At 56.4% G+C, this 15,347-nt stretch overlaps 2 protein-coding genes across 4 annotated transcripts; one reads left to right on the top strand and one right to left on the bottom strand.

The window, feature by feature from the left end:
- Positions 1 to 3,800: 3,800 nt before the first annotated feature.
- On the bottom strand, positions 3,801 to 6,401 carry YDJC (YdjC chitooligosaccharide deacetylase homolog). 2 transcript variants are annotated; one of them, XM_002830881.5, is made up of 5 exons: positions 5,562 to 6,401; positions 5,313 to 5,472; positions 5,019 to 5,118; positions 4,721 to 4,898; positions 3,801 to 4,499 (listed from the first exon to the last, which is right to left on the bottom strand). In XM_002830881.5, the coding sequence occupies exons 1-5, from the start codon at positions 5,723 to 5,725 to the stop codon at positions 4,130 to 4,132; spliced, it is 972 nt and encodes a 323-aa protein (XP_002830927.3). In that variant the 5' UTR covers positions 5,726 to 6,401; the 3' UTR covers positions 3,801 to 4,129. The 2 variants fall into 2 exon arrangements, with proteins under 2 accessions (XP_002830927.3, XP_054399059.1); XM_054543084.1 differs by lacking the exon at positions 4,721 to 4,898.
- Positions 6,402 to 7,856: 1,455 nt separating this feature from the next.
- On the top strand, positions 7,857 to 13,081 carry CCDC116 (coiled-coil domain containing 116). 2 transcript variants are annotated; one of them, XM_002830883.4, is made up of 5 exons: positions 7,857 to 8,548; positions 8,841 to 8,974; positions 9,743 to 10,297; positions 10,412 to 11,011; positions 12,186 to 13,081. In XM_002830883.4, the coding sequence occupies exons 2-5, from the start codon at positions 8,903 to 8,905 to the stop codon at positions 12,894 to 12,896; spliced, it is 1,938 nt and encodes a 645-aa protein (XP_002830929.3). In that variant the 5' UTR covers positions 7,857 to 8,548; positions 8,841 to 8,902; the 3' UTR covers positions 12,897 to 13,081. The 2 variants fall into 2 exon arrangements, with proteins under 2 accessions (XP_002830929.3, XP_054399058.2); XM_054543083.2 differs by having other exon boundaries at positions 8,439 to 8,548; positions 8,701 to 8,974.
- Positions 13,082 to 15,347: the final 2,266 nt, after the last annotated feature.

The raw sequence follows: 15,347 nt of genomic DNA, 5'->3' as shown, positions 1-15,347 counted from the left end.
AGGGGACAGGGACTAAAGTGTGGGTGCATCACTTACATGCGTGGGTCATCCTGGAGCCTCCTGGGAGTGTTATAGTCCATGTTTAGAAGAGGCAAACCTGGGGTCCCAAGAGGTCACAGAATTGATAAGGGTGTGCCTGAGGGTGGAGCTGGGCCATGTCCATGAATGGTGCCAGCCAGAAACACTCTTGAGTCCCCAGTACAGCCCGCTGCCAGGGTGCTGCGGCAGTGGTGCTGACTCAGCAAGGGCTCAGCCAGGCCCAGGACTTTTTTGGCCAGGCCTTCCCTGCCTGGAATTTGACACCAGCTGAGACTAGGCCTGCACTGTTCAGCTAGATCTGCAGGTCTTGGGGAAGGAAGCTTCCTGGGGTGTCATTTTACTAGCCTTTAACATACCTAGCACTTTACCCTCTGAGTCTCAGGAGAGCCCTGTGGCATCCTTATCCCTGCTTTTAAAGACAACCAAGACCCCTGGCCTGTTTTTGTTCACATTCTGACTGCAGAGCCTGTTGCATTCCACCACTTGGCACATTTCCTCCCACAGGGTCCCTCTGAGCCCAGAAACAGCCAGTTACCACCTTCCCCAAAGCCAGAGACCTTTAAGCCCCTCTGTCAACTTCCTCTTCCCTACAGCCATCAGCCACCATTTTTGGCCGTGTTCACTATTAATTGTTCAGCATGAAATAAGCATCCATTTCATCACTCCTGTAGCCGCTGCAGCCTGACTTCCGTCACCTGCTGCCCCTTGCTGCTTCTCCTTTCATTTGGTGCCATCTAACCCAGCCCTGAAAGAAGCCAGAGCTGCTCTCAGCATTTCCCACCCTGTCCTGCCTGGCTCTTCCTTCTCTCTCTGCTTCCCAGGTATGGCATGGGGGAAGGGCACCAACCCAGAACAGAGGGGAGCTGAGGGTACCATTGCTCCCAGTGCAGTGCAGTGCCTAGCCCGGTCCATGCCTGGTAAGTGGCCATTTCCCAGATTATTGGAATGTGTTCTTGTTCACAGAGGGCTCCTAGGGAACCCTGGAGGCCTCAGAGGATCAGAGTGGAAAGGACCACCGTGCAGAGGCCATAACTGAGGCCTTGGGAAGGAAGTCACTTCCAGAGAGCATTCCCCACCCGGTGCTGGCCAGGTTCGGAAACCTCCCTGTGGCTCCACATGTTGCCGCGGGTTTCTCCTACATCTTCCTCTGTGTGTCACTGGATGACACTGGATGACTGTCCCTGTATGTACCAGACTGGGAGCTCCTTGCAGACCAGGCCATTTCAGCTCCAGCCCTGGCCTAGCACAGAGTGGACCCTCCAGACACGAATGCTGAGTGGGTGGATAACAGCGAACCACTTGGCTAAGACACTGTTGGTGCCCCCACAACCCCTGTGGGCCACCAGTCACCACCCTAGCAGGTCCTTATCACTTTCACCTCCTCGTGAGGTGGGCCTCATTATAATCAGGTGGGCCTGATTATCCTACCAGTCTATGCCCCCTCACTTCAGTTTTTTTTTTTTTTTTTTTGAGTCGGGCTCACTCTGTCACCCAGGCTAGAGTGCAGTGGCACGATCACTGCTCCCTGCAGCCTCTACCTCCCAGGCTCAGTCGATCCTCCTATCTCTGCCTCCTGAGTAGATGGAACTATAGGCTCGTGTCACTACACCTGGCTAATTTTTGTATTTTTTATAGAGACAGGGTTTTGGCATGTTACACAGTCTGGTCTCAATCTGCTAGCCTCAAGCCTTCCTCCCGACTCAGCCTCCCAAAGTGCTGGGATTACAGGCGTGAGCCACTATGCCCAGCCATTATTTTTTCTTTTTTAAATAACAGAAATGAGGTCTTAGTGTGTTGTCTAGGCTGGTCTCGAACTCCAGAGCTCAAGCGATCCTCCCACTTCAGCCTCCCAAAGTGCTGGGATGATAGGCGTGAGCCACTGTGCCTGGCTTCACTTCACTCAAATGCTCATGGTCAGCCGGGTGCTGTGGCTGACGCCTGTAATTCCAACACTTTAGGAAAGGCCAAGGCAACCAGATCTCTTGAGCCCAGCAGTTTGAGACCAGCATGGGCAACATGCCAAAACCCCATCTCTACAAAAAATACAAAAATGAACCAGGCATGCCTGTGTTCCCAGCTCCTCAGGAGGCCAAGGTGGGATGATCACCTGAGCCTGGGGAGGTGGAGAACTGCAGAGACGTGATTGTGCCACTGTACTCCAGCCTGGGTGACAGGATGAGATCCTGTCTTTAAAAAGAAAAAAAAAAGTCTCATGGTCCCCAGGGCTGCTGTCGACTCTGCTCATCCCTCCTTCCCTCCCTGGGTGACAGTAGCCACTCATCTAGCATCTGTGCAGACCCCCAGGTCTCTCCTGCCCACCCACACCTTTCCTGAGCCTAAAGCTGCACAACCAGCTGCCTCCTCCTCTCAGAACACTTCCATAACAGAAGCCCCTCAAGGGAGCTGTGTCTGTACCCCCGGCTAACTTCAGGCCACCCCTCTCCCAGCCTTAGCCAGCAGCCTGCAGGAGTGTGGCCAGATCTCAGCAGGCTGAGGCGAGGAGGTGGAGGCTAGGCAGCAGGAGGAGCAACTGTACAGTGAATCCAGCTCCCAAGCATGGGTGCAAGAAAGCAGGAAAAGTGCTGCAGATGGAAGAGTCCAAGTCTAGTGAAGGTCAAGATGGAAGACGAGTGTGGAGCCAGAAAAAGGGACTGAAGCCACAGTCAAGGGGATGGGGCATGGGTGAGTAGAAGCAGGAAGGAGGAGCGACATCCCACACTCACCCTTCAGAAAGCCACATGTCTCTCTAAGCTGCCTAGGCTGGGTGAGAGCTCTCTTGGCCCCTGATTCCATGTTTGGCCCAGGCTAGGGCCCAGTGCACGTTAAATAAATGAATGAGTAGTTTCAAAGCCCTGCTCTGCCACTCCTGCCTCTACCCCTGTAAAATGGGGACATCGGTGCCTGCCTCATAGATGCTATTTCATGAAATGAGACAAGGACCACATGGTATTCCATCTGCCTTTCCAGCCTGCGGAGTGGTGCAGAAGGACTCTGTGCTCCAGAGGACTCCCACTGCCTTCCCCATCTGCTCCTGCACCTCAGGAGCTTTCACCTAAGCCACATGGGGCCCCAGTCCACAGGGCATCCCTACATTGCCAGAAGTTAGGAACCATGGTATCCCATTTCCTGGGAAGACTGCTCCTCCTAGAAAAATTTAAATGTATTCTCACAGGGTTGCAGGATCTCCTCACGCCTATCCCCTAGAATGGCTTACATCTAAACAGATGACTTCTTTTTTTTTAAGACAGAATTTCGCTCTTGTTACCCAGGCTGGAGTGCAGGGGCGCGATCTCGGCTCATCACAACCTCCACCTCCCGGGTTCAAGCGATTCTCCTGCCTCAGCCTCTCCAGTAGCTGGGATTACAGACATGCACCACCAATGCCCAGCTAATTTTGTATTTTTAGTAGAGATGGGGTTTCTCCATGTTGGTCAGACTGGTCTCACACTCCCGACCTCAGGTGATCCGCCCGCCTCGGCCTCCCAAAGTGCTGGGATTACAGGTGTGAGCCACCACACTCAGCCTACAGGTGACTTCTTAAATCAATACTGAGATTATAGTATTATGCCTCTTCAAAAGCAGCCTGGTGAGGACAATCTCCCACTCCTACCCTAAAAAGGAATAAAGAAAACCGCAGCATGAACAAAACCAGAACGGAGAATGGGTCATTTCCTGGAGTGGTTTGAGCCAAGAGGGAGCTGCTCTTTGTCCGTGCTTGTTTCTGTGAGGGTCTCCTGGGCACAGCTGATAAACCACCCAAGTTTGAAAGACACACGTTATTTTATTAATATAGCCATCTCTCCCCACTGCCCCAGTGGTGAAGATGTTTGCACTGCAACATGGAGGGGCACCAAATGCTCTGCGGGCCCTAGCCCGCTGCCACAGGCTGGGCCTGCCTACAGCCAAGAAGGCTGCTCAAACTCTAGATGCCATTTGGAGCCATGAGGACCTGGGCCCAGAGGTGGCAGTGTCCTACCCAGGGAAGTCAACAGATCGTGCTCCAGGGCCCGGCTGTGGGCTGGGCCGGGACTAAATCCTGGCTCCCCTTTCTTGGTACTAAGGGGATTAGTGCTTGGTTGTCTGTAGGGGGTCAGAGTAGGGAGGGTTCCAGGAAGGCTTCCAGAGTGGCCTCACAGGGGACCTCCTCCCCTGGCCTCTTGGAGTCTAGGTCGTCGAGGGCGCAAAGCTGCACGCCATCCTGGGCAAGCTGGGCCCGCAGCGTGGGCGCGGTGAGGACGCGCAGCTCATGCAGCCGCTCCCAAGAGCAAGAGAAAGCGTCGGGGCCTTCACCGCAGCCGCCGGTGGGAGGCACACTGGGGTAGCCGGGGTGCGCCATCAGCTCGGCTGTCAGGGTGTGGCCCGCTAGGGTACCTTCCAGGACCCGCGCCAGGGCCCCGGACACGCGGTGAGCGGACATGTGCCGGCCGCAAGTGCTCAGGCCCACGAAGGCGTCTGTCCACCTGCGGGGGGCGGGACATCAGCGGTGGGACCAGGCCGGGCCATGGCCAAGGCTAGGTAGGCTAGGGAAGGGACGGCGGGGTGGGAGGGGGTAACTGGGGTGGCGGCAGCGGTCGACGCCAGACTCGCTATCGGGTTGAGAAACGGACACAGCTAGCCAGGTGAACAGCCAGTGCGGAGGGACTGAGGCAGCTATGGTAGGAGACGGGGCAGGGAGCCTCACCGCAGGCCGTGGCGGGAGAAGGGGCCCACGGCGGCCCGGGCGTCGCGCTCCACGGCGCAGGCGAAGGCGCGCGCGGGGGCCTCCAGCCAAGTGCAGCCACCCACACCGCGCTCCAGCGGCAGTCGCGTAAAGCGCACCCCATAGGCCTGCAGCGCCTCGGCGAACACCTGGCACACGCCTGCGGGCGGAGCGGGTCAGGGAGGAGCACGTCCCTTCACCTGGGGGCATCGAACTTCCCCTACTCCCCCAGCCCCGCCTGGGAGTAACGCCCTCCAAACTGGGATCACTAACCACGCACCTGGGAGCACGTGCACGTGCTGGTGCCCGTCCACGTGCGTGGGGGCCCTGCCCAGCAGCTCCCGGAAGCAGCTTAGTTGGGCCTCGAGCTCCTCCCGCACCTAGAGGGCGAGCGAGAGACACCTTGAGCGACCGAGAGTAGCTGCCGAAGATACCCTCCTCGTGCTTCCGTGTGGCGGCTCCAGTGTTTGAATGAGGAAGTCATCCACCGCCAGCTCCTAACGCCCTCACAGTACCCTCCGGGCGGAGCTCTGGGGGTCCTCGCGAGCATCCTCCTGTAGCTGCGGCTCCGCACCTGAGGCAAATCCACGTCTCCGGCCGCCACTGCCTCCCGGAATCCCATCTTGCCAAGGAAGAAGCCTTCCGGGCCGAGCAGCGACGAGGCGCCACGGCGGGCCGGACCCACGGGGCGGCCCTCGGACAGGTTGGCGTGGAGGCCCGTGGGGATGCTGTGCCTGAGGGCGGAGCGCGAGCTGGAGCACTAGCGGCCGCGGAGCCGCGCGCCCCAAGCCGATCGCCGCCCTGCTAGGGGCCTTCCCCTCACCTGCGGGCCAACTCCGCCGCGCTCTCCGTGGCCGCACCGTTGACCAGCAGGGACACGCTGGTCACGGCCCCGGCCAGAAAGGCCTCCACGATACCCTCATCGCGTCGCGGGCAGTAACCAAAGTCGTCCGCGGTGACCACCAGGCGCATGCGAGGGCGGGACATGGCCGCCTGGGTCCACCGCTCGCGCTCCCGGGGGAGTGGGCCGGACAGCACAGGCCCCGCCCCCGGACGCTGCACAGGCCCCGCCCCGACGCACACTCCCAGGTGCGGCTGCACTTCGCCTTTGTTCTCGCCACCTAGCGATCCGGCGTGCCCCTGCAAGGACCCGGCAACGGCTCCCGCGCTAACCAGACCAGTGATGGATTCGTTGCAACGCGGAACTTTCCTTGACTGCAAAAGTGATATTTAATATGTAAAATACCAAAAGGAAGCTGGGCGCAGTGGCTCACGCCTGTAATCCCAACACTTTGGGAGGCCGAGGCGGGTGGATCACGAGGTCAGGAGTTCAGGACCAGCCTGGCCAACATGGGGAAACCCCGTCTCTACTAAAAATACAAAAATTAGCCGGGAGTGGTGGCACGCGCCTGTAATCCCAGCTACTCGGGAGGCTGAGGCAGGAGCATGGCTTGAACCCGGGAGGCGAAGGTTGTGGTGAGCCGAGATCGCACCACTGCACTCTAGCCTGGGCGATAGAGCGAGACTGCGTCTCAAAAAACAAACAACCAAACAAAAAAAAGACTCTCCTGCCCTTCCCAGAGATTGCCATTGTAAACTTTCTGGGTTGTATCCTTCCAGTGTTTTCTCTAAGCAAATAAACACACCCAACTCGCTTTCTTCCCAACCCAACTTTTTTGTGTGTTGTTTTGAGAACATAAAGATGATTACATCAATGTTATCACATTCTAGTAGTTTCTTAGATAGCAGTGCGAACGAAAATTTTCATATTATTAGCTATTTTTATTCTTTTTCAAATTGCCTATTGATCTTTTGCAGATTTTTCTAAAAGCAGGCATTTTCTTGATTTGTTGATTTTTTTTTTCTTGCGCTCTAGACACTAAGAAAATGAAAGAAAGCATATACACTAAGGCTTCATTTGAGAAAACATTATCTCCTGTTTCCATCTTGAGCTCTCTGCCAGGCTACAGCTTTTACATTCATAACTTCACTGTTTTCTCTTTGGTCCAGAAAAGCTTTCCTTACCCATGACTGTATAAATAGTCATTGGTTGGCAGCCACAGTTTCCACTGCAATGTGGCAGTCTTGATTTTTCCCATGGAAAGTGTGGTGTTTGTGTTCCGGCTGTGAAATTGGTAATGTCATTCCTGTTTCACAGATGAAGAAACTGGGGTTCAGAGAGCGAAAGTGTGGTCCTGCCAGGAGTAGTGGAGCTAAGACTGAACCTCACAGCTCGGGGCCAGCACCCAGGCCTGCTACGTCCTCTCTGTCCCTGACCTAGTGGGTAGCCAGAGCTGAGAGGACAGAGCAGAACTTGAGAGGAACAATATTTCGTGAGGCATGTGAGGATTGAAAGCCTCATAGAGTCCTTCAACCATGCTCTTGGCATAAGGACTGTTGTGTTTATAGTGACCGGTGAATTGTCAGACCTCAACCAACCACCATTCTCCACTGGAAGCTGATCTTGGAAAGGTCAGAGGTCCCGAGGGTCTGCAGATGGGAAGGAGGAGACTGACATTTATTGAGCACCTACTTGGTGCCAGACACTGAAAGTATTAGAGATTAAGGGTGACTTGCCTCAGTTCTGGCCCCAAAGAAGCACCATCTGATAGAAAAATAAGTAGCAACATGGTATGGTAGAGTCTGGAATGGGGTTTACTGTGAATTGCGTAGGACGCGGCAGAATTCACAGTAAAAGCTTTTTGGAAGAAGTGGCACCATGGAGGGGTATTACTGAGCAAAGGGGAAAAGGAGGGAGGGAGAGGAGGTAAGAATATACAAGGCTCCGCCGGGCGAGGTGGCTCAGGCCTGTAATCCCAGCACTTTGGGAGGCCAAGGGCAGGCGGATCACAAGGTCAGGAAATCGAGACCATCCTGGCTAACACGGTGAAACCTTGTCTCTACTAAAACTACAAAAAAATTAGCCGGGCGTGGTGGCGGGCGCCTGTAATCCCAGCTACTCGGGAGGCTGAGGCAGGAGAATGGCGTGAACACGGGAGGCGGAGCTTGCAGTGAGCCGAGATCGCGCCACTGCACTCCAGCCTGGGCGACTGAGGGAGACTCCGTCTCCAAATAAATAAATTAATTAATTAAAGAATACACAAGGCTCCACTGGGGTACTGGGTGTGTTGTAGGGAGATTTTATTGAATCCTATACTCCCATATTCGAAGAACGCTCAAGCCCATTTACAGTGTGGGACTAATGCTAAGAGAGGTTGAGTCACATTGGCAGGAAAGAGCAGAGCCAGGAACTGAAGCCAGGTCTGTGACTTAGAGCCAGCACTCTTTCCACTGCAGAGGGGAGAGGTCTCAAGGCAGAACCTGGGGCTGTGCACACCGCGGGAGGGGCGGAGGCCCCTGGAAACGAACAGGAGCAGGAGGCCCAGGGCTGCGCAGCGACAAAGGAGGACACGAGGAAGGTGCTTGTGCCACCGGTGGAAGACGTGGCTTTGGCTTTTAGGCTCCCCTCGGGGCAGGAGCAGATCAAAGAGCCTAGCCCCAGCTTCGGTGGTGGGTGGGGGGTCCTCCCGGCAGCGGGGAGCGTGGGCACCAGCATCCTCAGCCTGCGGCTCCCAGGCGAGGCGAGTGTGGGAGGGCAGAGCCCAGAGGATTGGAGGTGGGGCCAATGTGGGCCCCGCCCCCAACCATTGTGTCGGAGAGGGAAGTGGACGAGCTCCTCGGTAAGAACCAATGAGGATGTGGTATGCAAATAAGCAAGTGGAGGCCGCCAGCCGACTTCCTCGCACTGTGCAGCCGCTCCAGTGAGGGCGCAGACTGTACTGGCCTGTGCGGAGCAAGGCGGTGTTTCTGGTGAGTCTGTTGATTCTGGGCTGGGGCGAAAGCCAGGTTGCCCAGGGTTTGGGAGGAGGGAGGGTCGAGCACACGCAGATCCAAAGATGATCGGAGACAGGATTGTCTTCAGCGATTCCACCCCGATGACTCTGGAAACTGCCTGCCTGCAGACGCATGGGGGCCGTGGAGCAGAGGAAGGGCTGGATGCATGAAGGAGGCGGGGTGCGGGGAGCGAGGGACCCGCAGACTCCAGGGCCACAGATGCATGGACCTATTGGAGACCCTCAGGTTGTCTCCCCACCCCACGCAGAGAGGAATGTGCAGCTGAAGAGAGAGGTGGGCAGCAGGCCCGGTCACCTGCCAGGTGACCACATGGCCAGGTGCCGCCACCACTCGGGTTACCTGGCCGACGACGAGGCCAGCCACTCCATGTGCAGTGCACGGGTAAGTGTGCCCAGCAGGGCCCCGACCCTTGAGGCCACAACATGTTCCCCACCAACCCTGGCACCCAAGACCACAGCCCCCATTTCTCATTGTCTATGGACTTCTCTGGGCCTCTTAGTGAAGTCTTTATTGCCTTGACTTCTCCTATGACACCCACTGCTTGCCCCTGTCACACTCAATTTCATTCCTTGTTTCCTCCTGACTTCCAGCGACCCAGAAGTTGCTTGGGTGGACTGGGACCCTACAGTGGGAGCATGGAGTTGACTAGGTGCCTATGGCTCAAGTTGGAGAAACAGGCCCGGGTAGCACAGGGCTCAAGACCTCAGGTGTTGTCTGCACTCAAGACCTCAGATGTTGTTTGCAGTCCTGCCATGGAGACAGGGATGGCCTGCTGCATGGACAGATGAGGAGGTGGAGGGAGACTCCGAGAGGTTCATGACTGCTCATCCTGCCACGTGTCAGGGCAGAAGCAGGCTTGCAGACTCCTTAGCCAGGACTTGTGTGTGTGAAATGTAGGTGTTAGGAAAGCTTCCGGGCGACCCTGAATAGACCTCCACTTTGCAGATGAGGACATTGGACCTCAAGAGGGGCCATCTTGCACACTGTCATCAGGCTGTAGGTGGCAGAGCCAGGGTCCAAACCCAGGGCTTCCAGACTCCAAAATGCAGCTCCTTCCACTACTCACTCCCACCCAGGTCCTAGTGTCACCCCAGGGAACCCTTCACCTGTAGGGCACCCCTGCCCCCTGTGACATACCTGTCTGCTCAGGTGCAGCTGCCCAAGAAGCCACTGGTCCCAGAAATGGGGCCAGCCTGCAAGCCGGGCCGTGTGCCACACCTACCATCCACATGTGGCAGCTCAGCGCTCCAGGGCCAACGCCGAAACAAGAGGCACCCTCAGCCCTTTGGCCACTTTCTGGATTTCCTAACTGAGAGCCAGGTCCTGGACAGCCTGGAGACAGTGGTGGAGAAGGCGACTGAGCGCATGGCTGCCATGAAGACGGAGGCTGGGGTGCCGCTTGTGGAGGTGCAGGACCCAGTGGAGGTGCCAAGTGGTGGACGGCGGGCACATGCCCGGCCCAGCCTCAGCACCGTACACCGGCACCGTGTACAGCCGACCCTCTGCACTGGACACCCCAACAACTACCCATCCAGCTCCAGCTCCATGTCCAACTGCCATAGCAGCCTCATGGCCGGCTATCTGGGCTCCCACAGCCGGGACAGTGACCTAGGTGCCCAAGGCTTAGGCTCATTGCCACCTGTGAGGGACAAACTCCTGCTGGAGAAGAACCTCAAGCGGCTGCTACAGCTGGAGAGGAAAGGGGTGAGAGCCGGGGCCATGGCTGGGTGGGGTGGACTCCCACGGAGAGCCCAGGGCCAGGGTCAGCCCTGGCTTGGCTGCTCCTGAACACTTCACAGAGTCACCCTCTTTCTGCAGAAAGGCCTCAGTCAGTCCTGCTCCCAGAGGGACTCCTTGCTGTGGGATTCGCTGGGTAGTCAGACCAGCTTTCAGTGGACCCAGGAGCAGCCCTTGTCCTGGTTCTCAGGGCTGCTGGGCTCAAGCTCTGGCGTGCCTGAAGCATCAGAGCCCAGGCCTGGAGAACAGGAGCCAATTTTCCGCAAGCGAGAGTTCAATAAGGAGATCAAGTCATTACTGAGCCAGCTGGAGTCCCTCGACCTGCCTGGCTACTGTCCGCTCCGTGAGCCCCATCGCACGCTGAACTTTCTGGCTGACCACCGCCTCTTCCCCGCCCTGCAAAGCGTGGTCAGCCAGGCTGTGGATAAGCTCCGTGGCGCCCGCTGCCGCAACGGCCGTCCTCTGTTCCCCACCAGCTTGGAGCCCACCTCAGAGCTGCAGGTTGATGGCAATCTGCCGCCTCTGGGCTCTGAGCCGGCTACACCCACCAATGGCGGGCAGCCCCAAGCTTCCCCCCGCCCCACAGTCTCCAGCCCCAAGATGCTTCAGAGAAAACGCAAGGACAGAGGAGGCTCCCCCTCCATGTCTAGTGCCCAGGTGGCCACCAGATTCAAACTCAAGGTGACACCCACGGAGAAGCCCAATGTCCCCAGCCCCTCACTCCACTCCAGAGAGGAGGCACCTGACTCAGATCCCAAATTACAAAACACACCTGTTTCCCTGAGCTCCAGCCAGAAGGCCCAGCCCTGGCAGGGCCTGTACCTCACCCTGCCCGCGCCCGGGATTGTGGTGGAGGTGGACTGCAGCCAGGGCCACCTCAGGGGCCCTGTCACACCTCCACTTGCCTCCCCCTCCCCGTCCCCCCGCTCTTCCTGCTACCTTCTCTGTGAGCTCTCCCCAGTTGCCTCTTCATCTCCCGCCTCACTGTGTCCAGAGGTGACCTCCTCGAAAGTAGGACCGGGCATGAGTTTGCAGGAGAAGGGCTCCTTGACCCACCACTCCTAGCAGCCACTGTCACTGACAGGTGCTCAAGGTCAAGGTCTCTTGCTCTGCACTGTGGAAACCTTCTGGGCAGGGGTCATGCTGATGGCGGCCCATGAATCCTGGCCTAGCTACTACCAGGTGTTGTCACAGATAAATAAAGGCTATTTTTTATGCTGGGTATTTTTTCTAATGTTTGTATGTGAATCTAGAGACGCTCCTACATGGGGGTGGAAGGTCCCGTCCCTTGTGGACAGCAGCCCTAGCCTGGCTGGGGCCTTGCCTCCTAGGTCTAGCTCCCTTGAATCCAGCTGCCTCGAGCAGGACTCTCCAGTCTCTGGACTTTGCCGAGGGGAAGTTGCCCAGGGAGAATGTCTACAAGACGTAGGTGGCCTCACACTGGTGGGTCTCCAGCATGGTCCCTCGACCCTTTCCTCAGCCATCAAGGCCCCTGCAGGTGTCTCTCTGGGCACAGGCCTGGGCAGGAGGCTGCCCAAACCCAGTTGTCAAGGCTCAGATTAGCCTTACCCTGTGACAGGTCCCTGCCCCTGCCCCAGGCCTAACAAGTTGTAGGAGGTGTGATGGTGAGGTGAGCATGAGAGTAGGCAGTTGAGTGCGACAGCATAGCAGATGTGGTAAGGCTGTACCCTTCGTGTGGCAAGTGTGTTTGTCACACTAAGTGTACCCATTCATGTTTGTGATGGGCAGGGCTGGCAGGGCTCTGAGGAGGGCACAGTGGCTGGAAGGGGTGTCACAGAGGGATGGGGCTGGCAGGTGTGACATGTGTCCCTTTCCCTCCCCGGCTGCTATGCAGAGCCCCCGCAGCAGCAGCAGGTTCATGAAGAAGAAGCCGCTGCCCTCCATCTCGTCGAAGTCCAGCATGTCTCACTTCTCCAACCGCCTTTATGAGGAGCTCGCCGACTTCCTGACCCAGCAGGCAGCCTCCTTGGTCATCCGCAAGTACGAGTTCGAAAAGGACCTCAGTAAGCAGCTGGGCTTCTTCTCCTTCCCCGTCACCCACGTGCTCAGGGACCTTTCCCTGGGCTTAAAGAAGGTGAAAGGCTCCCGCATCCACCTGTCCTCGGAGACCCACCGGAGCTGCCTGCTGCGTAAACTGGAGGAGGCCAAAATGGCCCGGCAGGCCTCCCGGCTCAGCACCTCCCACCGCAGCACAGAGATACCCTCTGTGCAGCAGGAACCGGCCACCCACACTGCCCAGGACCAGGCCACAGAGCCCTGCCGCTCCCTCTACACCAACTTGCCAGCCAGCCTGCAGCTCAGCCCTTTGGAGCCCAAGCTCTCAGTGTCTGCCCGCACCAGCATGGGTTCCAGTCCCCCCAAGTCCAAGGACATGGACAATGAGGGCCGTGATAAAGCCGAGGTTGAAGATGAAGATGAGGATGAGTTCAAGGATGAGGACCAGGATGAGGACAAGGATGAGGATGGAGTCCAGAGCCTCCCAGAGCCTGGAGAGGAGGCCTCGGTCAGCCACTCTGTGGATGTGGGCCACGGTGACCCACCATGAAGTCCCCACTAGCCACTCGATTCTCTGCTCTGTCAGAGTTGCTACCCATCACACCAGCCCCTGCCATGAGCAGGAGTCACCACAGGCTGAATGCCCACAAGGAACTGTGCTGAGACTCTCAAGGGAGCCAGTGAAAGAAATAGAAATAAAGCCTGTGTTGCTGGGACACAGGTTTGCTGTCCTGAGATTTTAGCCGCCATTTTATTTATTTACTTATTTGTTTATTTGTATTTAAGATGAAGTCTTGGCTGGGCTCATGCCTGTAATCCCAACACTTTGAGAGGCTGGTGTGGGCAGATCACTTGAGGCCAAGAGTTGGAGACCAGCCTGGCCAATATGGTGAAACCCTGTCTCTACTAAATACAAAAATTAGCCAGGTGTGGTGGCAGGTGCCTGTAATCCCAGCTACTTGGGAGGTTGAAGCAGGAGAATTGCTTTAACCCGGGGAAGCAGAGGTTGCAGTGAGCCAAGATTGCATCACTGCACTCTAGCCTGGGTGACAGAGTGAGACTGTGTCTAAAAAAAAAAAAAGAAAAAAAAAAAAGTCTTGCTCTGTCTCCCAGGCTGAAGTGCAGTGGCGTGATCTCAGCTCGCTGCAACCTCCACTTCCTGGCTTCAGACAATTCTGCCTCCTCAGCCTCCTGAGTTGCTGGGACTACAGGCACCCACCACCATGCCCAGTTAATTTTTGTATTTTTAGTAGAGATGGGGTTTCACCATGTTAGCCAGGGTGGTCTTGAATTCCTGACCTCAAGTGATCCGCCAACCTCTGTATCCCAAAGTGCAGGGATTACAGGCATGAACCACCATGCCTGGCCACTAATTTTTTTTGTATTTTTAGTAGAGATGGCGTTTCACTATGTTGGACAGGCTGGTCTCGAACTCCTGACCTCAGTTGATCTGCCCGCTTCAGCCTCCCATAGTGCTGGGATTACACGCATGAACTACCACACCCGGCTTTTATTTTTATTTTTATTTTTTGAGATGGAGTCTCACTCTGTTGCCCAGGCTGGAGTGCCTTGGGGCAATCCCGGCTCACCACAACCTCTACCTCCCGGGTTCAAGGGGTTCTCCTGCCTCAGCCTCTTGAGTAGCTGGGACTACAGGCGTGCGCCACCTGCCGGGCTAAATTTTTTTTTTTTTTTTTTTTGGAGACGGTGTCTTGCCCTGTCACCCAGGCTGGAGTGCAGTGGCGTGATCTCTGCTCACTGCAAGCTCCGCCTCCTGGGTTCATGCCATTCTCCTGCCTCAGCCTCCTGAGTAGCTGGGACTACAGGCACCCGCCACCACGCCTGGCTAATTTTTTTGTATTTTTAGTAGAGACGAGGTTTCACCGTGTTAGCCAGGGTGGTCTTGATCTCCTGACCTCGTGATCCATCTGCCTCGGCCTCCCAAAGTGCTGGGATTACAGGTGTGAGCCACTGCGCCTGGCCAATTTTGGATTTTTAATAGAGACGGGGTTTCACTGTATTGGCCAGGCTGGTCTCGAACTCCTGGGCTCAAGCGATCCGCCCACCTTGGCCTGCCAAAGCACTGGGATTAACGGCATGAGCCACCGTGCCCCGCCCAACACTGGAGTTTAACAGGCTCAGTGGAGTAGTGGTGTACATTGGAGTTGCTCATGTGACTGCTTTCAGCTGCTCATTGAACTGAGGCTGGAGCATTCCAGGGTCCTTCTCTATGTGGCCTCTTACCACGCAGTAATCTGGCACTTCATTACAGCAAGGTGCATTGTCTAGCTTCCTAGAAGGATAAAGCCAGACCTGCCAGCGTTCTTATGGCTGGTGCTCAGAAGTCCCCAAACAGCACTTCTTCGGCATTCGATTAGTCAAAACAAGTTGCGTAGTGGGGCGCGGTGGCTCACGCCTGTAATCCCAGCACTTTGGGAGGCCGAGGCGGGCGGATCACAAGGTCAGGAGATCGAGACCAAGGTGAAACCCCGTCTCTACTAAAAATACAAAAAATTAGCCGGGCTCGGTGGCGGGCGCCTGTAGTCCCAGCTACTCGGGAGGCTGAGGCAGGAGAATGGTGTGAATCCGGGAGGCGGAGCTTGCAGTGAGCCGAGATCGCGCCACTGTACTCCAGCCTGGGCGACAGAGCGAGACTCCGTCTCAAAAAAAACAAAACAAAACAAAACAAACAAAAAACAAGTTGCGCTACCTACTCAGATCAAGGAAAGGGGAAATGGACTCCATGTCTTTTCTTTGGCTTATGGGAATGGGAGGAATTGTTAGTGGTCATATTTGGAGACTAGCTACCACCCTTCCTCCTCTCCACAGCCGGTTGTACCTTGAGCAGCCCTTGTTGAGCCAATCAGATTATCTCTTGAGAACCTGAATCTTAAGACAAATTATGGTTGGTAGGTGGAGGGCACTGGAGATGCCATAATCAGCCCTGAGGAGCTGCCCATAGGGTGAGCAGGGGAAGGTGGTCTGCAGCAGGAGGCCGGAG

Source organism: Pongo abelii, chromosome 23, assembly GCF_028885655.2.
Source record: "Pongo abelii isolate AG06213 chromosome 23, NHGRI_mPonAbe1-v2.0_pri, whole genome shotgun sequence".
Lineage (NCBI taxonomy): Eukaryota > Metazoa > Chordata > Mammalia > Primates > Hominidae > Pongo > Pongo abelii.
Note: the sequence above shows the minus strand (reverse complement) of the source record. Positions and strands in the feature narration are given on the sequence as shown.